The 26,900-nt window shown below is 44.6% G+C and overlaps 3 protein-coding genes across 10 annotated transcripts in view; 1 reads left to right on the top strand and 2 right to left on the bottom strand.

Annotated features, from left to right (window-relative positions):
• Window positions 1-193: 193 nt before the first annotated feature.
• CUNH10orf88 (chromosome unknown C10orf88 homolog) lies at window positions 194-10,675 on the bottom strand. The gene is made up of 6 exons (XM_037496931.2): window positions 10,512-10,675; window positions 9,934-10,137; window positions 9,133-9,205; window positions 6,017-6,223; window positions 3,714-4,159; window positions 194-1,485 (listed from the first exon to the last, which is right to left on the bottom strand). Exons 1-6 carry the CDS (start codon window positions 10,673-10,675, stop codon window positions 1,251-1,253), a joined length of 1,329 nt encoding a protein of 442 aa, XP_037352828.1. The 3' UTR covers window positions 194-1,250.
• A 2,881-nt stretch (window positions 10,676-13,556) lies between these two features.
• PSTK (phosphoseryl-tRNA kinase) overlaps window positions 13,557-26,900 on the top strand; it is a 17,285-nt gene continuing 3,941 nt past the window's right edge. For 4 of the 5 annotated variants that reach the window (XM_037498032.2, XM_037498029.1, XM_037498031.2 and 1 more), the window contains exons 1-5: window positions 13,557-13,772; window positions 16,254-16,545; window positions 16,727-16,925; window positions 18,690-18,765; window positions 19,685-19,778. In XM_037498032.2, the coding sequence (XP_037353929.1) occupies window positions 13,557-13,772; window positions 16,254-16,545; window positions 16,727-16,925; window positions 18,690-18,765; window positions 19,685-19,778 (877 nt within the window). Of the gene's footprint in view, window positions 13,773-16,253; window positions 16,546-16,726; window positions 16,926-18,689; window positions 18,766-19,684; window positions 19,779-21,867; window positions 22,523-26,900 lie in introns of those variants that run through there. The other variant, XM_037498027.2, reaches the window with a different exon arrangement.
• IKZF5 (IKAROS family zinc finger 5) overlaps window positions 25,841-26,900 on the bottom strand; it is a 16,087-nt gene continuing 15,027 nt past the window's right edge. For all 4 annotated transcript variants that reach the window (XM_037498024.2, XM_054690177.1, XM_054690178.1 and 1 more), the window contains one exon: window positions 25,841-26,895. In XM_037498024.2, the coding sequence (XP_037353921.1) occupies window positions 25,952-26,895 (944 nt within the window). In that variant the 3' untranslated portion in view covers window positions 25,841-25,951. The remainder of the gene's footprint in view (window positions 26,896-26,900) is intronic.

Here is a 26,900-nt window from a genome sequence, read left to right as displayed (position 1 = left end):
GCTTAAGGGTTCCCACAACTACCAGAAGCTTAAGGGTTCCCCTTGAAGTAAGGCGAGACATTTTACTTGATGTCAAAGGAAATACTACCTTGTAGCTATAAGTCAGGAAGGCTACAAAGAGTGACATGACACGTGCAAGCGATTGGTCTAAGGCAACTGTGTTACCTCTGAAGTGTGTTAACAATGAACAATAACAATTAGCCTTCATTTTGCAAAATAAATTCACTAAAACATTAATCCTTTTCATAAAAATATTTTAAGGACTGTTTGAAAATAAAGCATTTCTATTTATTTAAGATAAATGGTTTCCAAAGACAATACATTTATTTTTTAAATGCAAACACATCACACATCAACAGAGACAATAGTTATAATTTCTGAAAATTAAGTGTACCAGAAAAAATTCCTTGCTTTGCAGCCTTAATCCTTCAGTGCAGAGCCTCAGCATTGACACTTTAAACATACTGAAAAATGGCTCCAGAAAGACCCTGTCTCAGCTCAAAAAGTAAAAAAAAATAGAATGAGAGTGTTCCTTATACTTTCTGGGTTTACTGAGGTAAAACAAGATGACTTCTCTCATTTTATGTCAAGCCCTGAATCTAAAATAATAATCCTAACACGGAATAGGGCAGTTCTGATTTTTACTTTTCTATCTACTGTCATGTTGTAGTGAAACAAATAAAATTAATAGTCCCAAGATAGTATTTTACACAAGCCAAACACTGCAGGTTATTCATTATCTGAGATTAAATACAAAATATAAATTAGTGATCTGAATTAAAGGTTTCAAGTCTTAACTAGCAAATTTCCTAAGAATCAATTATAAAAAGAAAAATTATCAAACATCTAACCATTATTTTTCATATTCCTAAGAATATAAAATAAGGTATTTGTATAAATAAAAAATGCACTTCTATCAAACATGTATATATAATACAAACTAATAACTTGCATTGGAAATCCTTAAAAATTTTAAACACTCAAGCAACCAAAAGTACACATATATTTCTGTTAAGAGTGAAAAATATTGCAAAACAAAAATAATCGATGACCTATCGTGTTAACTCTTAGTGTACAGTACTGGTTTACAACATCAAGTGCAGTAAAAATGAACACTGAGGTCACTTATGTAAGTAAATGGTGATCCTTCAAAGGATATTAAATATCTGCTCTTCACAAACTTTTTTGGAGTATTCACTTTGTAATAAATACGGAATAAATACCTGGGGAACACTGTACATGCTGCGGGCTCATCTTTCTCCATTGGAGAGCCTTTCTCCAGAGTCACAGTGTCTGAGAGGCAGCTCAGAGTGGGGGGAGCCAGGGTTCTGCACCAAGTCCACCAGCAGAGCAATCTTGTTATCCAGGTGCTCCTGGAGCCGACACAGGCGCTGATCTATGTAGCCTGTCAGCTTCTTCTCCATCAGTTCCATGTTTTTAGAGAGAATATTTTCCAAGTAAGAGCACAGGGGTTTCTCTTCTGTTCTAAAATAAATTAAAAAAAAAAAAAAATAGAACAATTATCCCTCTTGTTAGAACAAATCACCCACCTGTATGAGCAGCCTAATTGCTGAAATTTGTCTCCAGGAATGTGTTCCCTACAACATATTTCCATGTTCTAAATTACATATTCAACCACAATCCTGAATGCCCAAAGCATTCTATTTCTTTCAGTCTTTAAACATTTTAAGTATATAGTAGAAATGAGGATATAGAAAGTGAAGATGATCCTGCAAAGAACAAGTCTTTAGAAAGGATCTTTTTTATTTTGATTTGCAAATCAAAACTGATCTTGCCAAAACTATTTTCAAGGTCTCCATGTATTGCTTCCAAGTACTTCCCCCAAGGAGTCTACAATTTAAATTTGTCCTTTTTCATCCAAACAACGTTATTAAATAACTGGAAGCCTTCTTTCTAATCCAATATGAAAACATTTTAAATATAACTAGAATGGACAAACTAAAATACAAACAAAATAAAAAGCACACTAGTTTCTAGGATTCACAATGAAAAACACTAAATTGTATAGTGTGGTCCACAAAATCTTGGGGTATCCATACTTTTTTCAGGGGTTTTCATAAGGTCAAAAGTATTTTTATAACACACAAAGCTGATATTTCAACTTTTCACCTTCACATTCTCATGAATATGTAACAATAACTTTTTCCAGAGGTTACAAAACCACTACTGTAGTCGTGACTTACTTTATTGTTTTTGTTTTCAATTTCATTGACTTCTGCTCTTTGTCATTTTCCTTCTTTTTGCCTGACTTGTGTTTACCTTGCTGTACTTCTGAATCACTTCAATTTCTCTAATGGTTACAGTACTATTGAAATTATCTACTACATCTTGGCTGAGTTGCAGTTGTGTTACAGAGACCTGTCCTCTCCTCTAATGTAAGCATTTAGTGGTATAAGTGCCCTTCTCAACACTTTTGCTGCCGCCCACAAATTTTCTAATCTGTTGTATTTCCATTCAGGTCCTTGCATTTTCTTTATTTCCAATGAAACTTTTTCTTGAGCTACAGATATCATTTAGAAGTTTAATTTCCAAGTATTTGGAAGTTGTCATGTTGTCTACTATTGATTTTTAGTTGGGCCAAAGAACATACTCTGCATAATTTCAATCCATTTAAGTATGGTTAGTTTATTTCAGGTCTATTTTTTGTGAATCTATCTTTGTGAAACTTTCATGGGTGAAAAAATACATTCTGGGTCCTCCCCGGTGGCGCAGCGGTTGAGCGCTGGGTTGCGAAGCTGTCCGCAGCCTCTGCAGCACCGGTTCGATCCCCGGCCACCGCCGGGTGAGGGTCCTACATGGCGCGCAGACCTCTCCTGCTGCCCGCTGCTCCCCTCAGCAGTGTACTTCATCCTTCTGCCTGTTCTGCTCCCTGCTCTGGCTCTGGTGAATTCTCTCACCCTCCCACACTTTGGACTGTAGCCGGTGCTTGTATAAATAAATAAATAAATAAATAAATAAATCTATCTTTGAAAAAAAAAAAAATACATTCTGCTACTATTGGTGGAGTCTTCCATGAATATCAATTAGATCCTGTTAGACAATATTGTTTATTTCCAAACTAATCCAACTGCCTCATTTTCAGATGAAACCTCTATGGTTAAGGAGAGTGGACAGTGTGGCAAAGCAGTTAAGCCAAAACTATTACCAGAGTTGTAAATTTTATTCTAGAACACTACTTTGACACACCATGTGTTTATGTAAACGATAGGGACCATATTAAATACTGAACCATCTCTTAAACATGTACTATTAAAATATGGGACTGTAAAGTCAGGGAATAGGAGTTCCTATATACCATAAATAACTATAATTCTAACATGGCTTAGGCCTAAATTAGCATAGGCCAAGCATAATCTACAAAGAAAATCTATTACAATGACATAATTAACATGCCCAGTCAAAAAACAGTACATAAATAAAAACATAGTAAAGATTTTGACCCAAAGCTTCTCTCCATTCCATGAAGTAGTTTTCTATTCCAGTCTCAGTCTGAAGGGTACATACCTTCCACAAAGCAACCAACACTCCTTGGTAGAATATTTATACCCAATAAATGTACTAACAGTACAACGTAATCACACCCCAGATTTTCCCCAGACACATTCTCAAGCAGCACTCACTGCAACAAGTCTGTTTCCTTTCCGTTACCCCCTCACACGACCAAACACACTCACGCGGTCTTAAATACTTACGGGACAGCAGCAACGCCCTCGCGGGGCTTGGTGAGGGCTTCCTGCCACGGGGTGTCACGCCCCACACGCAGATGGTTAACCTGACTACACAAGTTCTGGAGGAAAGGCAGCAGGTCAGAGCTAGGCACATTTGAGTCGTCACTTGCTTTCTTTGGTAAGAGAGAAGACACGGCATGCTGAAGATCGTTCTCAAGAAGAGAGTGGCGCGGTGGCACAACTGTGCGCTCGCCAAGGTCCGGCGCCCTGGGCCCTCCACCAGGGGGCTGCGTGCTTCCACCAAGGCAAGCTTTGAAGTCTTCAGTCAAGCTTCCAGAGGTCAGTCCAGTTCTAAAAGGGAAGGGCGTGGAGGAGGACGTGTCCAAGGCCGAAGGGGAGGCTTCGATCACGTGCTTGCACCCAGCATTTCCCAAGACCGACTGGAGCTGCTCTCCGATGGGCAAGCGATTCTAAGCGAGGCATGAAGTAAGGGTTACTGTGAGCATTAGTGATGACGGCGGCTAACTTCTGGGCAATCACTGAGCCCGGCGACATGCTTCTCTCATTTGATCCTCAAAACTCCCACAGGCAGTCGGCTACAATTACTGTCTGAATGTTAAGTGGCTGCAACCTGGCTAGGGTGACACCACTGGTAGGTGGCAGGAACAGGATTGAACCCAGGCCACCCACCTTTGCAGTCAGGGCTTTTAATCATTTTACTGTGGTTTTCCATCAAGAAAATATTGGAAAGAGATACTAGCAAACTTAGTAAAACTGCATTAGCATATTTTAATGTTTCCCCTACAAGAGTCTCCTTAATTATGGTAATAAAGCACGTTCCTCTCAACTGAGGCACGGGAACTAACAATTTCACGGAATGGAATATCACCATCAACTTTCAGGTTGGCCAGCCAGTCTAGGGAGATCGTCTACGACAGCTCTCCATGGAAGATACACCAGGTAGTTGTCTACTGAAGGCTGGATGTTCAATGTACCTTGTGACATTTTTAATGACTAAAATGAGCTGGCTTTAGACCAGCTTTACTTTAATCATTCAAAGGTAATAGGACTATGCTTTGTGGTGTCCAAGGAACCAGCTAAAACCGCAAGAGCATATTTTAACATTTCCACTACAAAAGCTTCCTAATTACTAATAAAATGTGGTAGTTTAAGGTGAGTAACGAAAACTGTTGACTTTCTTACAATTCACGTCTATCAGTCCCCAAATGTCAATGTACAGCAAAGCTGTTCCTTGCCACCTAGTGTATCTCCTGCACACGTTGCTCACGGAGGCCACCCAGGTAGTCACATTACTGAAGGTGAAGTGTACATGGGTACATGTGGGACACGGTCAGTGATTAAAATTAGTCATCTCTTGGCTATGTTTGCTTTAGGACTTTCCAGATAATAAGGATTTCTGTTATGTGGCCTCAACTCAAGTGCTCATGCAACTATTATTTCCTGAGAAGATTCTGCCTTATCTTGAAGAAACTACGTGATTCCCAATGCCCTGTCTTGGAGAGGTTACAAACATGCCCTTTAGGTTTTCCCCAGGAGAGAAGTGTAACCACCTTGAGCCTAACTCAGTGTCAGGGCATAAGCGCGATCCTGAATTCAAAGCATGTAAGTCTATTAGAGTCTCGCCAGGGGCGAGCATCCCACACTACTGCAGCTCAACAGCTGGGGAGAGAGGGACTGAGATTATTACTCAAGATTAGCTAAAGGAACTCAGTTTATACCTTCATCTAGATAATCTAAAAAAGGGTCAGACTAAGCCAAACCAACATTCCCGTATTCAATATTCAGCCATTATCTACTGTTTAGGAAGTGTTTCAGACACTGGAAGAAAATACAACAGCGAACAGAACATATTAAAATCCCTGACCTCGTGGAGCCTATGGGCTAAGGGAACATGAAGAAATTTATCCTCAAAAAGATGAATCAGTAACATATACAAAGAACTAACAGTGTTGGCACCAGAATGTGAATTCAGGTCTCCTGACAGCAAATCCTTCTCAAATCAGCAGCTGCTCGGCCACGCTGCTGCCTTCTATTCTCGGGGTCCCTCTCCTCGCCCCATATTCTCACAGGCTCAGATCCTCTCCATGGGTCTTTCTTTATTGGCCCAGTCTCTCCCTCCACCTTTCCCTACCATCTCCTAGGGGACAGTCTCTCAAGCCTCCTCAAGGTTCACTCTATTTCCCCCAATTCTGTGCTCCCATCCTCCCAGGTCGTGTGTCTGCTATCCACCTCTACAAATCAGTACTCCCCAAATTAAACTCCCTCCCCACCTTCCCCCTGCGGTGCATCTGGAAGGGATTCCGTACCTGCTGCTGAAATCTAACCATATGCATCAGCTGCTGAGCTCCAGGGGATAACTTGGAGCCCATGGACTCCATGATGGTTTGGACTCTCTCGAGGTCGATCCTTGACCCCAGAGCTGGAAAGCTTGGGGAGGGATTTACCGAGACCGGCCTGATGTGGACCACGACTTTACTGACGAACACACACTGCTTGTCACCAAAAGAGAGCAACTATTATAAAACAAAAGTCAGAAAAAGAATGATCTGAAAAACAATCATCACTTACTGCCATTTCATGTTACTGCTTAACAGTGAAGTATTCAAAAATCTAAAAATTTACTTCAAGTACTTTTTTGAAAGTTTTCTCCAAAACAGCCATTGCTAGAAAAAGGCTCAAAATAACTATTTTTGAAAACCCCGTTAACCTTAAAACATTACACATATAACAGACTTTACTTGCTTAGTTTGAGGAATTAAAGATAAATTATGCAATCTCAGACCTCAATCCACTGCAACTTGCTATAACACTACAAATAAGGCTACGCAGAGGCCCATGGAAAGTACTTACTGAAATACTGAATAAAAGTCAAAATTTCACAATTGAGAACTTTAAAGGAATTCAGGATGATAATAGCTCAAAAGTTGACAAATATTTTTTTTTATTTTTTTTTTTTTTAAATAGAGGCATGTTTTATTTATTTATTTGTTTGTCTGTTTGTTTGTTTTGTTTATACATGCACTGGGTACAGTCAGAAGCGCGGGAGGGTGAGAGAATTCACCAGAGCCAGAGCGGGGAGCAGAGCAGGCAGAAGGACCGAAGTACACTGCTGAGGGGAGCAGCGGGCGGCAGGAGAGGTCTGCGCGCCATGTGGGACCCTCCTCCGGTGGCCGGGGAGCAGCTGGGGATTGAACCGGCGCCGCAGAGGCCGCGGGCAGCTTCGCAACCCAGCGCTCAACCGCTGCGCCACCGGGGAGGCCCCCGCTGCACCACCGGGGAGGCCCCAAAAGTTGACAAATAAAAAAGATGATTTCAGGGATAAATTTTAACACCCAGTTAGTAAAGCTTTTGAATCTAGTTCTCTGGCCTCCATCCCAGTAGTTTTTCCCATGCTGTATGCGGCCTCATTTTATGTAAGTTTCTAACCCCTTAAAAGACATGTGTGGTATGGGGCTACAAAGTAGCAAGTGGAAAGGGACAGGATTGAATCAGACAGACCTGAATTTAATGATTCCAGAAATTCTTAGGAAGATGACAGCGTATACCTACCTTTGGAGACACCAAACATACACCCACATGTTGGAGGAATTCCCTCCAAAGGAATGGCTATGTGCTTATCCTCATCACAAGACAATAAGGACATAAAGAGAGGGATAGAAAAGGCAGAGACAGTCTCATAAGAAACCAAATTCAGGTTTGGTGACACACCATGGGAAGGGGCCTTACGAGTTTGCCTGTATGACCACGGACAAGTGCCAAAATCTGAGTCATGAGTAAAATGATGCCACGTGGTCTTGAGGGTTATGTGTTGAAATCACTAGTATGTAACATGAGTATGCGCTCAAAAATGTGCATCAATAACAACTATTTTTAATCTTCCTACTCTAGTGCCAAAAGAAGTCTTCATACAAACCCTAGGCTTTACCTAGGTAAATGACTCTGCACTCTCAGGTACTGCCACGGAACCACCACCAAAAAAATTCGCCCTCAGAGACACACACAAAGATGCAGGTGAATACAGATCTATGGACCCCGCCTTAGGTCACAGAGACGGCATGTTGTCTCTAAGCTGCCATGTTGAGTCTTCCCAGAGAAAAGAAAGATGCCTGTGTCAGCACTTGGTGACTGAAACAAGAAGAGTCACCTAATCATGACAACAGACCCCCACACACACATTACAGCTTTCTGTCTGAAGGTTTGTGTCCACCAATCAAAGACAGACTTAAGAACCAATCCAAAAGTTTCAATGTATGACCTAACCCCAGACTATTTCCCTTCCTGCTCCTTTAAAAGTCCCCTAATCCCTGCCAGAACACACCTAGGAACTGTCTCTAGTTCTTGAACTTGAATCATAAGTCATATAATCAAATCTATTTCCTGATTATGTTAAAGCATGATTATTTCTCAATCAACAGATTCATTATCTAAAAACTCAGTGTGGCACCAAAGAAGTGACTGTCATTAACATCTAAGTAAACCCCTCACTAAATTACATACCCACATGCTCCTTGTATTATCCCTTTCTGCTTTTTGAACCCCACTGCCTTTCTATCAAATGTAGTAAATATTTTGCACATTGAATCCACTTATTATCCTTATTACCCACTATGATACTATATGTGAGGGAAGTTGTTCCAATTTGTTCTATTACTGCTGCTTCCTAAATGCCTAGTAGAATAACTGACAGGAAAAGGCACTCAAATATTTGATGAATGAATAAATCACTCCATTTAAGTGGCTCAGGAAAAATTTAGTACATACCACAGAAAATTATGTCTTGGAATGATGGTTCTGTACTCTTCTATAAGTAATATAAAAATAGAGAATCTTAGAGACAAAAATAGTTCAAGGATTTATTTTCTGCAACATCCTAATTCTACCCAAAGTGGGGAGGAGCAGGGGGAGAAATCTATCCACTACTACTCTGCTAGTCAGCATCAGAGCTCATTCAGTAGTCAGGGCTTAAAGAATTCTAGCTCAGCACCCTTCCCAAACTCTGATGACATCACTAAAGTTCACCTTAATATTTTTCAAACCAAAAGTACATGTCCAATGCCTTTAAGTTTGGTGCTCTTGTCTAAAACTTCTCCAATTTTGGGGCCAGAATTGTCTGTCAACTTCATGGCATCTAAGTTTTATGTAAAGATAAAAAATGTTTTTTATTGCATTTTCCAAGGCTTAAAAATACTGACTATGTTATCAACTATATGACATATCATTTCCATAGCTAAAAAAAGTTCAAATTTTTATAAGAAAAATACTGATAACATTTTAGGAAAGAATTCTTTACATGTTTACTAAGCTATTCCTCTACTAAGAACAGGGACCAAGTTAAACTGACAACACTACCAAGCAGAAAATAAGTACACAGAATACAAAACCAGCGTAGTTTTAAATCAGTTAAAATTTAGTGATGACTCACCTTTATTTTACAATCAGGTGTGGAGGACTCCAATATTAGGTATTTTCTATATAAAATAATTTTTTCATGTTCACTGAAAATAAAAAATAATTTTTTTCATCTTCATTCTCTTTTTTAATATATACACTTAAAGGTTTCCAGGACAATAGTAAATCTTGAGACTGAGTTTCCCTGGTGAGGAACAGAGTCGGGGCTTCCTACTGAGTGGCACTGGGAGTGAGGACATGTCTCCCACTTGCTGGCTGGCTGAGAACTACAGTGGATAACGAATGTAGCAGGGGGCATATTTCAAAGTTCAACAAACATACCCATCACTCCAACATAAACGGCATATAAAAAGTTAGTATTTTGAATTTTATTATAAAAGATGAAGACAGAATCTCTGTAAGAAATGAGTAAACATCAGAAAATTTTTTTGAAAAGTGTAATAGATACACCACCAGCTGGTATGGTACACTCTTGGGCTCCTGCACTATTCGCAAGGGACTTCCTGCAAGGAAATGTGTTCAAAGTTCCAGGCTGAAAAATTAATTTTTGGGAACCAGACACACCTGTGAGTTAAGGGGGGAAAGAAACACCAGAGTTTCATTATAATAAAACTCTTCCATTTGCTATGACCTTCTACTAACTTAGCTCCCTTCAATTTGCTCTCAGCTCTCAGACTTATCGAAAGTGAGGTTCCTCGACGGGGTCTTGAAGCCCCAGAGGTCTATAAAGTTTTAAGGCTGCTGACGTTTCCCCTTCGCTCCCACGCCCCGCACCCCGCGGGAGCCCGGGGGCCCCGAGGCCGCGGGGACGCACCTGCTCTCCAGGCCGGCGCGGGCCGCCTCGCCCCTGCCGGTGCCGCAGTACTCGTCCCCCGCGTACACCTCCATGATCCGGGCCGAGCTCAGCACGCCCAGGGCCGCCACCTCCGCGCCGGCCCGCGGGTCGCAGCGCAGGAACAGGCAGCAGGGCCCCGCCCCGGGCCCGCGCGGGCCCCGCGTCAGCACCGCCGCGCCGCGCCTGCGGGGAGAGGGGCTCAGCGCGCGGCCGGCGCCCCGGCCCGCCCCGGCCCGGCCCAGGAGGCCCCGCCGCCCCCCGCCGCCCCCGCCCGGCCCGGCGCGGACCCCGCTTCGGCGGGGAAGGCCTGCGGGCGCCCCCGGGGCGCGGGCGCGTCTCCAGAGCCGGCGCGGGCGCCTCTCCGCGGCCCGGCAGCCGCTCGCCCGCCGCGGGAGAGGCGCGGCCGACACCCCACCGCGCCCGGGGGCGCAGACCGCGCGCCCCGCGGGGGGCCCCGCCCCGGCCCGCCCCCGGCCCGCTCGGCCCCGCCGCCGCGCCCCGCGAGGACCCGGCCCCCGGCCCCGCCGCCTCCCCCGCGGCCCCGCGGCCCGGCGCACCCCGGGGCAGGCGGCGCCAGCAGCTCCTCCCAGTCCGCGTCCGCGGCGCCGCGGCCGGCCCGGTGCAGCTGGAGGCAGGGGGCCAGGCCTGCGCCGGCCGCCGCCCAGGAGGAGCCCAGCGTCGGGCGCAGGGTCGGCGGCTCGTCCCCCGCCCCGCTCTCCATCCTGCCGCCTCCGGCCCCGGCCAGCCCGGAACCTCTCTTCGGGGGCCGCCGTTTCCGCCCGGGCAGCGGGCCGCGGCGGCGGCACTTCCGGCTCGGCGGGGCTCAACTCCCAGCCCCGCGGCGGGGGCTCCGGCGGGGCGAGCGCGGCTCCGCCGCACGCATGCGCGGCGCAGCCCGCTCCAGGCGCGGGTCCAGGCTGGGTGGGCGAGCGCCGGGGCGGCGCGTGCGCGCTGGTGCCCCCTGGGCCCGCCCGCGGGGCTGTGGGCCCGGAGCGGGGCCGGCGGTGTGGACGACGGGGGCTGGGTGGCCGGTAGCGTCACCGGGTGGCGAGGCGTGGTGCTGCACGCGACATGGAGGCCCCCGGTGGCCCTCGCAGTCTCAGCGACCGGGAAGGCAGCACCGTGCACAGCGTCTAGGACCCCGGGCGGCAGAACCGATAGAACAGAATCAGCCTGTGAGTTGAGTCAAGCAGCCTCACCCCAAAATCAAAGCAGAATGACTGGTCCGTCAACTCAGCAACCAACCTCCGTGCTTCTGACGCTCGGAAGGAACAGTGATGACAACTGGCCTGCAGTCTCTCAGTGACGCTGCCCGTGTGACTGAACCAATCTAATGTAATAGTAAGGTACAGCAAGTTGAGCAAATCCGGGGGTCAAGGGCAGGGCTGCCCAACATCAGAAATAAGGCATTTTTATTCAAGTTCCAAGCAGCTGCCTGTTCAGGCTCCACACAGGAACTAAATTTCTGCCCAAAGCTCTACACTGCAGGCATCCTTAGAGCTTGGGGCCTCCATGACTCAGCAACCACAACTGAACAGACTTTCAGCAGGGGACCAAGGCCTTCCATCTCTGTTGTCAAAGTAACATTCCTTCCTCCTCCCACCTCAAGGACCATCAACAACTAAGGTACCCTTTGAGCAGAGCAGCTTGTTTCAGTCCCACCTCTGGCCACTCAGCATCTAATGATTTAACAGGTAAGCCATGGGAAACCCTTGCCCTGTCCCCCACTTGGACGTGAGGCCTTCACTTCCAGGTTCTGGGGACTCTAATATATTCTAACCTGGGCTTTAGCATCCTTTTGTCCTTCCTTTGCCCAGAAAGCAATGTGTCTGCTTTCAGTCTTCATCCCCAAAACTGTCATGAACTGTGTAGACACAGAGGTTTACCCTACTTATAAGCTAATAAGCTAGAGGCTGTTACTTTTTCATGGTCTACTGGGTCAGAGAAAAAGACTTTAGAAAGCAGTCACCAGGGCTTTATACTGGATTGTATCAGTTTGCCATTCCCTTCAAGTCCCACAGGGGTGCCATGTAAAAAAACTTCAGAAAATGAAGAAAAACAGAACCAAGCAAAAAAATAGCGAAACAAATAAAAGCAACTTGCATTTCACAGAAGAGTACTCCTGGCCAAAAATTTTGAGCAACCGAACAAATGACGAGATACACAACCTCATTAATGATCAGGGAATGCAAACCAAGACCAGTGAGATTTTATATACGATTGGTAAAAGTCAATGTTAGGGCCTCCCCGGTGGCACAGTGGTTGAGCGCTGGGCTGCAAAGCTGCCTGCAGCCTCTGCAGCGCCGGTTAGATCCCTGGCCGCCAGCGAGGGTCCCACATGGCACAGCAGACCTCTCCTGACGGCCCGCTGCTCCCTCAGCAATGTATTTCATCAGTCTGCCTGTTCTGTTCCCCGCTCTGGCTTTGGTGAATTCTCTCACCCTCCCGCTTCTGACTGTACCCAGTGCTTGTATAAATAAATAAATAAATAAATCTTTAGAGGAAATGGAGATCCACCGTATTTCTTATAAAATGTTAATGGGAATGTATATCGATGCAATCACTTGAAACATAGTTTCACATCTTCTGAACTTCGAATGGCTAGCAGATGTAGCTGGATACAGTCTCCGTAATTGATGCATATATGCAACTGGGGACATGAAAGAATTTTCAGGGCCTCCCTGATGGCACATGGGGTTAAGTCTCAGCACTATGAAGCTATCTGCAGACACTGCAGCACGAGTTCAATCCCAGGTCAGAGAGCTATCCACATGGTGCGGCAGACCTCTCCTATCTCCCCGCTGCTCCCCTCAGCAGTGTATTTCAGTGGATTTGCCTGTTCTGCTCCCCACCCTGTCTCTGAGGAATCCTCTCACCCTCCAGTACCTCAGGCCTACATCCCGACCATTTATGCTCTTAAATGCATAAATAAGTAAATCTTTTAAAAAAGTGTGTTCACAGCAGCACCATTCACAATAGCAAAATACTAAAACTAGTACCCATCAACAGGATGAATAAACTACGATAAATTTACATAGTGCATCAATATGCAATACTAGGGATGACTCATAGTAATAAATATTAAAGAGTAAGAACTGGTATCCCAAAAGATCACAAGCAGCATGACTAATATCCAAGTTGCCCTTCCACCTGTCACAGGTGGGCGCGGTACCGCAGCGCTGCTGACAGATCCGCTTGGCCTCCCCTTCTTTGATTTCCAGCAACAGGCCCTTCAAAGCGCGCGGGCGGCAGAGGCTCAAAGTGCCGTCCGCAGGGGATGGCATCGCCACGAAGCCGACGCGCCAATCCCAGAGGCCCGCAAGAAAAGGCGGTGCCACTCTCGGGCCCCTTGGGGACCGTCCGGGCGTTGGGAGACGCATCGTCGTGAGGACTCGCCCACGCGGAGCTGGCGCCAGGGCTCCGGGGACCCCGGAGACGCCCCCCACCACCAGCCGGGACACGCGAGGCGCCCCGGATTCCCCCCGCCGGTTCCCGCGTCGCGACGCCAGGCGGCGCCGCCGGGCCGAGGAGACTGCGCGTGCGCGGCGAGCGGCCGCGCCGGGGTCATTGCTGGGGCCGGCGACGTCGGTCTCCCGGGCAACATGCGAGCCGGCGACGACGGCGGAGGCGCGCGCGGCGAGGAGCCGCGGAAGCTGGCGCTCTGCGTCCTCTGCGGGCTGCCCGCGGCGGGAAAGTCGACCTTCGCGCGGGCCCTGAGCTGCCGGCTGCGGCGAGAGCAGGCCTGGGCCGTCGGCGTCGTCGCCTACGATGACGTCATGCCCGAGGCGTTCCTCCCGGAGGCCAGCGCGCCGCCATTGGTCAGTGGGGAGGGGGCGGGGCCTCGGCCGCTGTCGCCAAGGGCAACGCGCCCGCCGCGCCTGCTGCGCCTGCGCCTCCGGCGGACGCGGTGCGCGGTGGGGAAGGTGCGTCCCTGGCGGGGCAGACGGGCTCGGGGAAGCTTGACGCAGGAGGAGATGACGAGGAGTGGGAGGAGATGACGAGGAGTGGATTGTCAAAGACATGCGCGCAGCATCTAGAACGGCTCACTTAGAGGAAGGCGCGACCTCTGGGGCGGGCAGGCGGTGCCTGCTGTACCGGGGGGGCTGTACCGGGGGTCGCCCAGTCAGCCCGCGAGCTGGGGCTCCCTCCCGGTGAAAATAGCTCTTGAAGGTCCTTTTTTGGGAAGGTTCTGCTTAGAGGGACAGACTCTCTCAAAAATGCCTATACAGCCATGAACTAACAGCCAGCCACAGTGAATCCAGCTTTTGTGGAGTTTGAAATTTACATATTTGGGGGCACCCCCTTTTTAAGAAAAAACACGCGTTGATGAGGGTCAGCGTTGCTGGGGTTCCTCGCATGACGCTAGAAAGAGGCTGTGCAAATGAAGGGTCTGGCCGCTGAAGCACAGACTTTATCTCAGAGTAATAGTATCAGCCTCTGCCAGTGGGGAAAGTGGCCGTTTCTTCACAGACCACCAAAGGAAGTGAGGGGCTGTCTCTAGAGCCAACTTGTAAGTTCCAAGTACCTATTTCTTTAAGGCCTCAGATCGCAGTGCAGTGAGAGGCAACCCTTTGGAGAAACGTGAAAACTGAGACCTCAGGAAGGAGATTCCATGTGTTCGGTCTCATCCTCCTTCTGGAGTAAATACCCTTTGATTGAAATAGTCTGAAATTTTTTAAATCGTTTTTTTTTTTTTAAGTGCTGGAATGTAAAGGAACCCACACCCACATAAATACGCAACTGTATGATTCCACTCTGTTGGTGAAACATTGAGTACATTAGGTGTATGGAAAAAATGGGGGCCAATTTATGTCCCTGTTCCTGGCTACTTGTGAGGGAAATAGAGCCTCAGGACCCTGGTAATGCCGGATTTACTTGGATGTGTAATTTCACCATTTGGGTGAAAACTGAAGTCATTGGTAGGTGTAGGGTAAGGTAAAAAGTATCAGGCTTCTCTGCCCTCCCACTATTAGGATAGATGAGGGAACCCTGCGGTCCCAAATGCATGCCTGATGGCGGGCACCTGGAGTAGGGTGTGGGCCTATGTAGATGGGATTCACCTGGCTGAGACTGGGCTTTTAAGGGCAGCGTCGAGGAGATGCCAGCAGGAGCAAAGAAGCCGAGAGAGAAGCAGAGCCATGAGAAGAGCAGAGAGAACATGAGAGAAGGCAGAGAGCCCAGAGTGAAGACAGGCCTGCCAGCCTCCCAGCCCCCCCGGCACCCCTGCCTGCCGTGTACTTGGTAAATCCCAATAAAAGCCTGCAAAAACCACTGAGGGCTCCAGGACTCCTCCTTTACCCGGTCTGCTGGATCAGAAAACCTGCTCAGTGTCCTTCCTGCCCCTACAGTAGGAATTGTTGTATTTGCTGGACCTTTCCTTCACTCTTACTGTTGTATTTTTTCCACCTCCCACTGGAAATGAAGGCATGGGGTTCGTCGCGTCGCTATGCGCGGGCTAGCTCAGCTGTAGGAAGTTGTCAGAGTCTCCTGTGTAGCGGGCCTAGCGGATGTGTTGGTTGCAGGTGCTGGCATCTCAGTGCTCTGGCAGCGTGCGCGGGCGAGAAGAGGCTTCAGTTCCTGTCCTGTGCTTTCCCTCCGACCCCGACCTCATCAAAGTGTCAGTGCTCTCCACAGACGCACAAAGCTCCTTGTATTTTAAAGCTCTTCTCTTCCCCTTGATCTGCTTCCTCTCTTTCCCCATCCACTTTGACTCTTGTTAACTGAAGGTCTTGCATCTTGGCCAGGGGACCTTTTGACTGAACATTTTCTACCCACCATTGTTCTCATTTCAAGAGAACCTTGACTATTAGCCAGAGTGTTTTATTTTGGCAGGATATTGATTTTGGCTTCTCTTTTCTCCTGGGTGATAACACTTTCATTCTTTTATTTATTCAGTCACTTAACATCTATTTCTGAAACACCAAATTAGGTACCAGACTCTCTGCTGGAGGCTGGCATATGTTGGACTGTTGATCTAGCAGGGGGCCAGAGATGTGCAAACAATTGCCTCAACAGTGGAAACCCTGCCAGAGTGGAGGCCCAACATGGAGAGAATGGAGTGTCAGGATAGGTTGGGGGAGGGGGGAGCATCTGAGCTGCCTTCTGCGTGATTTGAGTCTGAGAAGACTTAGAAGAGGACTAACATCCCTGAGTAGGAGTTTTCTAGGCAGAGGGATGGTGTCTACAATCTCTGAGTGTCAAGAACTACAGATGGTTCATTGTTGGGGTGTGAAATTTCCAGGTTGGGGCATTTTCCTGGTCAAAACTAATTAATTGAGAATGCAATTCTTTCTTTTTAGCCATCCCAGTGGAAACTACTTCGACAAGAACTGTTGAGATACCTAGAACACTTCCTAAATGGTGTTATTCATGGGGGCCAGGTGTCTGTCCCACCCACAAGGACTGAAGTCATGTGGGAAGATTTTATAACCTGCTTAAAAGATCAAGATCTGATCTCTTCTGCAGCGGCGAAGGCACCATCCGGCTACTTCTTAACGAAGACTGCTGTGTCCAGACCTTTGCTTTTGATTCTCGATGACAACTTTTACTACCAGAGCATGAGATATGAAGTCTACCAACTGGCCCGGAAATGTAATTAAAACTTTTTTACACATAGGCATTTATGTTCATGCCCAAATCACTCTTGTCTTTAGTAGATTTAACTGGACTAGGAAGTTTATATGGACATTCAGTATTGCGTGAGGGCTTTTCTGCTTCAGCTGGGCTGAAACAAGAGTATACCAGTAATTTTGTGCTTTCCAATTGTTTTCAGATTCCGTGGGCTTTTGTCAGCTCTTTTTCGACTGTTCTCTTGAGACCTGTTTAGAGAGGAATGGCCAGAGACCACGAGCAGTGCCTGCCGAGACCATCCACCTGATGGGCAGGAAGATAGAGAAACCCAATCCTGAGAAAAATGCTTGGGAACGCAACAGCCTCACGATTCAGAGCACAGTGTGTTCTTCCGAGGCCAGGTATCCTGCTCAAAGCTGCCATTCACTGCCGCCTCGCTGAGCTGGGCCCTGAGCTAAATGCTTTACTTTTACTCATTTGGCTGGTCCTCCCATCAGCCTTGCAGAGAGATTATTTCCCTACAAAGAGGAAACTGAGTGAGATAGCTCAGTTGGTGAGTTACTGAGCTTGTGACAGCTGAGATTTGAAGCCAAGTTGGCTTGCAAACATTAGTCTTATTAAGAGAATGCTGTCCCCCAGAGGGCACAGCCGGGCATTCGGCGTGCTTATCTTTGGGGATACTCTTACCAAAGTAGCAGAGTCCAACTAGATTGGCTAATAATTTCCTTATAGGAAGAAAAGGAGCGGAGGTGGTACTGAATCCAAGTTTTGTCTTAATCCTGGCTAGTGGCACTGCTGTGTATGTGTGAAGCTTCTGGACTGTGGTGCTGGGGCTTTCCATTCATGATAGCATCTAGAACATTCTAGAGTACGGTTCCAATAGAAATTTCACTGATGAAATAGAAATTTCTGTATTTGCACTATAGCTGCTAGCCATGGTATCCACCGAACACTTGTAATACAGCTAGTGCAAGTGAGGACCTGAATTTTAAATTCCATTTTCTTGACTTTCTGCTTAAATAGCTGCACATGGCTGGTGGCTTGAGCAAAGGAGAGCGCAGTTCTGGAGCTTGATTACCCATGTGCCCTTTGCTTCCTCCTGACTGTTGTCCACAGAGGATTAGCAAATTGTAAAAGTTAAAAAAAATTTTTTTAAGATTATTTTTATTTATACATACAAGAACTGGGGTGTAGGCCAGAGGTGCAGGAGGTAAGAGGATTCACCAGAGACAGAGTGGGGAGCAGAACAGTCGCATCTACTGAATTACACTGCTAAGGGGAGCAGTGGGGAGACAGGAGAGGTCTGCTGTGCCATGTGACTAGCTCCCTGGCCGGGGAGCGAACTCATGCTGCAGTGGCTGGCCATTGCTTGATAGCACTGAGACTTAACCCCTGTGCCACCAGGGAGGCCCAGTTTAAAAATATTTTTCATAGAAGAAATTGCTCAATAAATAGTTGTTAAATGAATGACCTGATTCTACCTGAACTCTCCATGGCCCTTTGACCATTGAGGACCATTGTGCTAATCTGTATCTAGTAAATAAGCAGAAGCCAAAAATGTACAGACTGGGCAGACTGCGTTCCTCAGCCTAAAGCTCAGCACTTAATGAGAGAAAGAGGATGCCTTTTCAAAGCTTGTTGATATAGTCTTAGGAAATTAACATTTTTTGGCTTATTTGTTTTGAGCTTCTGCCATTGAATCTTGCAAGTAGAAGGTAGCTTCCAAATGATTCCTTTTCCCCCCCTTTAGTTTAGGATCTTGTATTTATAGCACTTTTTTTAAAAAATTTGTTTGGAATTGTTTTTTTTTTTAGATTGATTTATTTATACAAGAATCAGGGTACAGGCCAGAGGTGCAGGAGGGTGAGAGTATTCACCAGAGACAGAGCGGGGAACAGAACAGCGAGGCTGACTGAAATACACCGCTGAGGGGAGCAGCGGGCGAGGCAGGAGAGGTCTGCTGCACCATGTGGGTAGCTCCCTGGCCAGCCAGGATCAAACCCGCACTAGAGGCTGCAGACAGCTTCACAGCGCTGTGCTTAACTGCCTGAACCACCAGGGAGGGCCAATTTATAGCATTTTTTCATTTTAGTATTCATAAACACAAGTCCTTAAGCAGCAGGTGTCTGCTGCAGGGACTGATTCTCTCCTACCTCCTCTTACAGCTTGAAGCTGACTGATCTACTGCTTACTGCTTTGGAGAATCCAGTAAAATGTGTTGTGGACAATGTAGAACAAAAGGTACGTCTTCCTGGGAAGACTTAGTATAAATGAGTGGGAACAACTTTTTGTAGCAAGGTTGCTTTGTGGTTGCATGTAACACAGGCATGAAATGTAAGGGCAGCTCTGCCCTGCCGGCCAACTCACCCGCACTCGGCCCCTGGCCCCGGAGCCCTGGCCCAGGAGGCAGCTTGCACTGGCTGCTCTCAGCCGACTGTTGAATTTTCAGCAACTTTGGAGACTTTTAACATTAGTTGGCTGTTTGAAAATGGCTAGGGATATTTACATCACAGAAACGGAAAGACCCTATGGATAGGTTTTCCTTTGGGAAAACAGGGGAGCCTATTGCTAGGCATTTCCCTTCACACCACTGCCCAGGAGGAACCCAATTTACAACTGGGTGTTTTTCTGCCTCCTAGTGAAGGGTAACTGGAACCCAGAGGTCACTTTAACTTTTCTTGCACTCTCAAGTTTGCATCACCTACACTTCAGTCATTTCTTTTTTAAAAAATTTTTGTGTGGAAGAACTGGGTGTAGACCAAAGGTGTGGGGGGTGAGAGGATTCACCAGAGATACAGCAGGGAACAGAACAGGCAGACTGACGAAATATACTTCTGAGGGGGCCAGCGGGTGAGACAGGAGAGGTCTGCTGTGCCATGTGGGTCAGCTCCCTGCCTGGGGATCGAACTCAGGCCGCCGTGGCTGGCAAAAGCTTAATAGCACTGAGACTTTAACCCTGCACCACCAGGGAGGCCCCAAGATCTCATTTCTTAAAATCAATTTTTATTGAGTTATTGGTTTATGCAACCATTATTTTGGGGGTGTAGCTTCGCACCTCGTCATGTGCATGATTCACTCACCCTCCCCAAAGCTGTTGTGCTTTCACCATTTCTTTTATAAACTGTATAACTGTTCCAATAATAATATCTGTGTTACCTAGGAGACAGACAGAGTAATTTGTTCAACTAACATGCTTCATCAAGCTGATCAGACACTCCGAAGAATTGTCTCTCAGATGATGAAGGAAGCGAAAGGTATGTTGGGAGTTACATTCCATTGCGCTCGTAGGGCTTTCTGCGGCTGTTCCCTACACTAGGGTAGTTTGTTAGCTTTTGGTCATAAAGTTTGCATCATGTTTTCAGTGTAAATATGCAATTTGGTGATAGAAAATTAAAATTCTACCCACAGAACTGGGTGTTCACCTGGTACCCAGGTTCTGAGCAGTAGCTCTGTGTGAGGCCATGTTTTGCATGCTGGTGACTGGAAGTTGTGCACATTTCAATGAGGAGACAGAAAAATGAATGAACATATATACCTGTGCTCTGAAGGGAAAGAAAGCAGGGTCAGGCAGGCTAGAATGATGGGAGGACTTATTTTAAGAGGGAGATCAGAACGCTTCTGGAGATGACATTTAAGCTGAAATGTGAGTGGGTGAGGTCAGCATGGAGTTTAAACAAGCTCAGTGTATTCTCTTTCTCCACTTTGCAGCTTTCTAAAATAGCTCTTTTGTGTTTTAAATATTGAACTCTTTGCTCTATTTAAATTTGGATTTTAAAAACAGTATCAGCTAACATTTCTTGAGCTCCTTTTTCTATGCTAAGTGCCTTAAAAAACAGTTTCTGATTTTTATAATCCTATAAGGTAGGTGTAATTTTACAAATGGGGAAGTGGAGGTTCTGAGAGCATCAAGTAACTTGCCCAAAACAAAGCCACTACCTGAGGCACTTCGGCGACCTCAGGCTCAGGGCAAGATGGGATTCGAGTCTACGCCTTCTGTTATGCTCCTCACGCAGCATCGCTTATTATTGTACCTTTACCAAAACTCAGGACGTGGGGGAAATCAACAGTATATTAAGCATACTGTGTTTCTCACACCTTTTTTTTTTTTTTTTAAAACCATCACTCCCATGTAGATTTTATGTTACCACTTTGTTGGAAAACATGCAGGCACAGAAGTTCCATAGAACCCTCACGTTAAACTGTGCTGTACTCTACTTGATCCCACTTAGAAAATCACTTAGTTGGAACTTGCAGCTCACTTATAGGTTAAAATCCAAAGTTTGGGAAACAGAAATGTCAGCATTATTAGAATGAAACCAAATAGTTATGGGGTTGCCCTCCCCCGCTTGCCTTTCTTCTGTTCTGTCTACAAAGTGAAGGGGAGGGGAAGTCTGATTATGCACAGATCACCCTGGACTCCCTTCCCACTCGTTTAAATAGTTTTGTTTCTTGGTGAGGAAAGTGACACAAGCTTCTAGGTCAGGCTTATATAATTCCATTCCCTACCATTAAGAAAGTGAAGACAGACCACAGAATGTGAGTAAATATTTTCAAGTTGTGTTTCTCAAAAAGAACTTGGATCCAAAACACATAAAGGACTCTTACTGCTTAATTATGAAAGCAATCTGAATTTCTCAATGGGCAGAGGTTCCAAATAAGCTTTTCCCCCGGGGAAGACAAATGGCCGGTAACTAAATGAAAACACACTTGACATCATCAGTCCTTGGGGAAAAGCAAAGAAAAACCATGACGAGACGTTTCGCGTTCACTAGGCTGGCTTGAAGAAAAAAGTGCATGTGGCAAAGCGCTCAACCACTGCGCCACAAGGGGAGGCCCTGAATTGTAGTTTAAATGAGCAAATTGTATGGTAGGAAATTGTATCTCAACAATACAAAACTTTAGTGGTTCATTCAGCTGCCCACATGGCGAGTGACTGTGTTGAACAGGGCAGGTACAGGGCACTTCCCTCATTGCAGAAAGTTCTGTTGGACAACTGTTATAGATACTATCATTTTCAAAATCAAATTATCACTTTCTGTTTGATTTTCTTTTTGCCTCATTACCTAGCAATTCTACTATAAGATAGTAAGTCAACAATCTTTTGATTTTTGTCAACGAAAAACTCCCTTTCAGGCCTGTATTTTCTGCAAGTTTTTCAGTACTTTGAATTGTTTCAGAAGAGATGCTTGTATCACCCTACCATGGCCTTTTGTCTGCGGAGCACACCATCGGTGATTATAGGTGTCTGGTTTGTCTAACATAATCAAGTTAATTACCTGATGTCATCAAACAGCCCAGCCTGATTTAATTTACAGATAACTTGAGGATATCCTTTTATTTTAGATGAACAAGTGCCTCCCTACAACTTGAAACTTCTAGCAGAAGAACTTAACAAGCTCAAAGCAGAATTTTTGGAAGACCTAAAGCAAGGAAACAAAAAATACCTATGCTTTCAACAAACTACTGACATATCAGATATTATCCTTTCTTTTCAGTATGAGAAAGATAACATTGTACATAAGTATTTTTCAAAGAAGCATTAAACTTTTGAATTTTCAGTCAAATGTCTGATTTTGCAAGCAATTTGCATTACTGGATGTTTTCTAGGCCAGCGATCTATAAATTGTCAAAAACTCAAGTTTTTAAAGAAATCAGTCCACTTTAAAAGATGCATTTGTCCTAGAAATTACTTCAGTCAGCCACTTGTGGGGTGTGACATGAAAACTAACCATCAGAAGAGCCTCCTCTAAGGGTCAGAGCCCAGAGCGCAGGGCTGGGGACTGGAGTCACGTGACTGGATCTTGACAGAGAAGAAACTACTCAGGTGACAAGATGCAGGTCTTTGGTGCCGTTTCTAACTCATGCAGCATCTTGTGGACAAGGCGTTCCACAAATTCAAACCCAGAGAGTCACAAAACCTTTTTATTTTAAATACTGGAAAACTACTCACAAACTAACTTAATCCTAGTGTTAAAAAAGAAAAGTTGAAGGCCTCCCCGGTGGCGCAGCGGTTGAGCGCTGGGTTGCGAAGCTGCCCGCGGCCTCTGCGGTGCCGGTTCGATCCCCGGCTGCTCCCCGGCCACCAGAGGAGGGTCCCACATGGCGCGCAGACCTCTCCTGCCGCCCGCTGCTCCCCTCAGCAGTGTACTTCGGTCCTTCTGCCTGCTCTGCTCCCCGCTCTGGCTCTGGTGAATTCTCTCACCCTCCCGCGCTTCTGACTGTACCCAGTGCATGTATAAACAAAACAAACAAACAAATAAATAAATAAATAAAACATGCCTCTATTAAAAAAAAAAAAAAATTAAAAAAAAAAATTTTAAAAAAAGAAAAGTTGAGATCGTTAGAAAGTGTTACTTTTTTATTCATATATTACAAAAGCAAAGCTTCATTTACAATATGAACTACATACTAATTATTTCAGCATTAACTGCTTTCTGGAATCCCTACACAGATAGTGTGTATTGCAACCATACTTGTTTTATGTTTTGCATACAAAATATGTTCTTTACATCAGAGTACATATTAACAAAAACAGGTTCTAGAAATCACATACCCTCTAAGACTATTTAATGAAAATGTCCTTAGCAGGGAATTTTTACATTTTAATAATACACCCATTTGATAAATATTCTCGCAGAACTTAAATGAGGTTTATCTCTGAACATTCTCTATAATGTCCCCTTTGTCAAATAATCCAGCAGACGAATGGCAAACACTTATTTCTAAAATGAAACAGCACTGGAAAATATCCAATGGAATTTTTCAAAGTAAAAGTCTAGCCTTTACTTGAATCCAGAAGTTGTAGCTACACATACTAATGTGTAACATCTGAAATAAAAGTATTCCCTGTTAATCTCTTCACAGTCTCTTAAAAAAATATTAGTGGAGATAAATTATCTACCAACTTTAAAAATCTAAACTTATGTTCACTGAACAAAAATAATTTAGTTTCAGAACATTGCCTGTTAACAGCAAGGTACTTACTATAAATAGTGCATGTTAAGCTTTTCCCAACTCATTTCTATAAAATATTTGATTAAAAATAAAATGGGAGAAACATAGTCAATACTTAATGAAAGATACTAACATCTTTCCAAATACAGAATTTAACTCACAGAATATTTAAATAAAGTCCTAAATCTTTTTAAAAATACAATACTAAAAAAGTTTCTAAGGTAGATTTGCTTTAAAAACTTTAGTGCATTTAGAATTAATTGTAACTTTCAAGCATTGACACCTTTGGAATACCAACTGTGCTCTTTAAGTCATAAGAAAATTAGAATTATACATTCTTATTTGTAATTAGGAAAAAAATCTTTTCTATGGTTAAATTAAAATGCATCTTCAAAACATCTATCTTCAGTTGTTAGAAAAAAATATATTTGTCACTATTTGGCCCAGAATATACATAGTTAATAAACTGGTCTTCACTAGAGTTCTTCCTCATTGTCTACTGAAAATTCACTATTTTGGGGTATTGCTTTTATTTGAAGAATAAAATAGAAGTGAAGGGAAAAATCATCGCAAAGCTTCCAAATGACGGCAACCTGTTTCTCTCTGGCAATAAACAAACAGTAGGCCAAGTTACACCATCTGGAAATGGCTGCACTAAAACCAATCTGAGCAGGGAGGGCTTTCGACAACAGAGCAAACAGAATTGTAAAATTTTAGCTTCACAAACCTCAGCTGTGACAAGGAAGAGAGCTATGTATAGCCTTTGGAGACTGCCCTTCATGCTGCTCTCGGAACAATGCAGTTGAGATTAGACTGGAGAGTAAACCACAAGAACTCATTTTAATGGCTTTAGCATCTGGAAGGAAGGTAGAAGACCCACTGACTTGGCACTTGGGGGATCTGCGAGCACATGCTATCAATATTTCCCTTTTACTTACTATGAGAATAGAGGCCCTTTTGGTTAATAAACACTTAATAGTCAGGATATTCTCTTTAAGATGCCAATTTACACTTTCAAGATTTGGAACCAAATTAAGAATAATTTTTGCAAAGTACACAGAAACCAACTATTAGTAATAATGTATTTTATTGTTTGACCAAGCTGTCTTCAGAGCCAGCTAGTTATTACACAATATAAAACAATAGCCTATTCAAAAATTACTCGACTTATTTAGCAAGTCTTATTTTTGTAAACAAATATGTTTAAATGTATTTTATATCTACTATCACACAGCTTATCTTCTCTTGCTAAGGCGACAATTCAACCACAGTTTCCATATAGTTTTGCCACTGTACATGAGAGACTGGGGGAGCTGTAAATAAGCATTACAGCTTGAATTTACAGAAAATATTTTAAATGGCCAGTTCTGAAGAGTAGACCAGGATCTGTTTTGGAGATAGCTTCTCGTTTTTGTAAATATTACTTGGCCTTCACATATTTCCTGTGTGTTTCTGTACCCACCTTTTTCTTGAAATTATGGGCAATAAGTGGACAGAAGGCAGGAAAAGGAAAACTTCAGAGATCTCTCTGAAGGACTGCATCTCCTAGGTATAGGACAGATGATGTCCACTGTCCCTCTTTGGTCATCAAAGGAATAGAAAGAATAACAGATTCTCAGTATAGTTACCAACCTCACCTGGCATAAACAATGCCAGAGTGAAGGATTTAAATGAAAGGCTCAAATGAAAAGGGGAAAAAAGGCATCTTCACAGATAATCCTCCAATATTTCTAGCGTTTGCATGTATTTACCTGTGGCTTTTTACATAAAGCAGAAGTGTAATAAAAAGAATTCAATGGAAATTTGACTTAGTTTAAATCAGAAATTGAATGAACCAATATTTTAAATATGAAAACTTATTATATTCCCTTTCTTTTCAGTACTTTCACCCTATACTTTTGTAACTTTAAACAGAATTAACTTACATTTCCTCTTATGGAAAAAAGAGGAAATAGCATTACTGTTATTAGTTGAAATGAAACTAATTCAACTTGAACTATGTGAACTAAATTGTATTTCAATTAAGAGCAATTTTAAAGGCAATTCCTCTGCTAAACACTGAAATAAGCTGTAAAAGATTTTGTAACTTATTCTACCATTTTGAAATGTGAAGAACAGTATCTAGCTCCAATATACTGAACTATCAATAAGCCTTGAAGTGTTTATGGACCATAAATGTGGAAAACTCAGATGAACACTTGTAAGATTATGAGTGACCAAAACTCAAATGCTAAATGAAACCAGAAAATAGACCTGTGTTCTAATATATCAATGACCCTGTCCAGACTTTTATGAAAGAAAAAAAAAAAAAAGAAAATTTTGTTTCCACTGTCAAATTTATATTCTATAAATATAGACTTTAAATTAGTAGACACCTAATTAGGGATGATTCCGCCCCCCCAACAGAAAAAAAAAAAAAAAATCGAAACCACAAAACAGCAAAACCAAATACAGCATATGATGATTGTTTCCATCAGTGCTGATTATGTTGCCCTCTTGCAAAATGACAGGCAAAATCATACTTGTTTTTACATTTGCATCCACATATGTTACACTGAAAAGGATTTTCATACCCATGACATCCCATATGAATAGTATAGAGGATATTGTCGGCAAAGTACATGTCACAGTGCTGGCAGTGGTGCAGAAGCTGCGGGTCCTGAACTGGCAGGGTTGGCGCTGGCGTGCTGGGCTGGCTGTTCCCTATGCTAGGAGTACTTGTGTGGGCGCTCGGCTCACTGCTCGGGCCTGCCACGGGGCTGTAGTTCCTCTGACTGTGTGATGGCCGAGGCTCGGGGCTGGCGGGAGAGGCGCTCTGAGGAACACTCGCGGACACGGCAGACACCACTGCCTGGGCAGAGGGCTGCTGCATCATGAAAGGCTTCTCGTCGGGGCAGGGAACGACGTCAGGGGACGCGGGGTTTTGGTTTTCAGGTGGCAAACTGGACAACTGTCCTGCTAGAGTTGAGAGCTGATTTAAAGGGTTATCAACCATGAGCTCCTGGGTGTCCCTGGGCAGGCCACCAGTCGCTGCGGTTTTCGCCATACTTTCATAGGAGTCAGTCTGGATATTTGGGATTTCGTGGGTAAAGTCATTCAGGTAGTCCGGCTTCTGAACCACCATGGAAGGTGGGCTTAAGTTGATTAGTGCTCTTCGGCTATAGCCCAGATTGCCTGTTTTCTTCTGTAAGACTCCCCACATTTTCTTGCTGCTTAAGGAAGACCTAGTACCTTTAATTGGTACCATTTTATGCTTGCGTCTTCGATGATGGGACAGGTTACTTCGGTCACTGCAGCGGAAGGAACATAATTCACATTTGTATGGTTTTTCTCCTGTATGGGAACGCATATGGGCTTCCAGATGACGCTCATAAGCAGATGCAAATGGACATAAGTGACATCTATGAGGTTTCTCACCTGTT

This window comes from Talpa occidentalis, unplaced genomic scaffold (genome assembly GCF_014898055.3).
Source record: "Talpa occidentalis isolate TD23 unplaced genomic scaffold, MPIMG_talOcc4v2.1 talOcc4.8, whole genome shotgun sequence".
NCBI classification, from domain to species: Eukaryota; Metazoa; Chordata; class Mammalia; order Eulipotyphla; family Talpidae; genus Talpa; species Talpa occidentalis.
The sequence above is the reverse complement of the archived record's forward strand: the minus strand, read 5'-3'. Positions and strand labels throughout refer to the sequence as shown.

Coding starts and splice junctions, on each gene's coding strand:
- CUNH10orf88 (XM_037496931.2), bottom strand. CDS start 10,675: ATGGAGAGCGGGGCGGGGGACGAGCCGCCGACCCTGCGCCCGACGCTG. Junction 10,138..10,511: donor CTGGCGCCGCCTGCCCCGGG/GTGCGCCGGGCC, acceptor CTCTCCCCGCAG/GCGCGGCGCGGCGGTGCTGA. Junction 1,486..3,713: donor GAGGGCGTTGCTGCTGTCCC/GTAAGTATTTAA, acceptor AATTTATTTTAG/AACAGAAGAGAAACCCCTGT.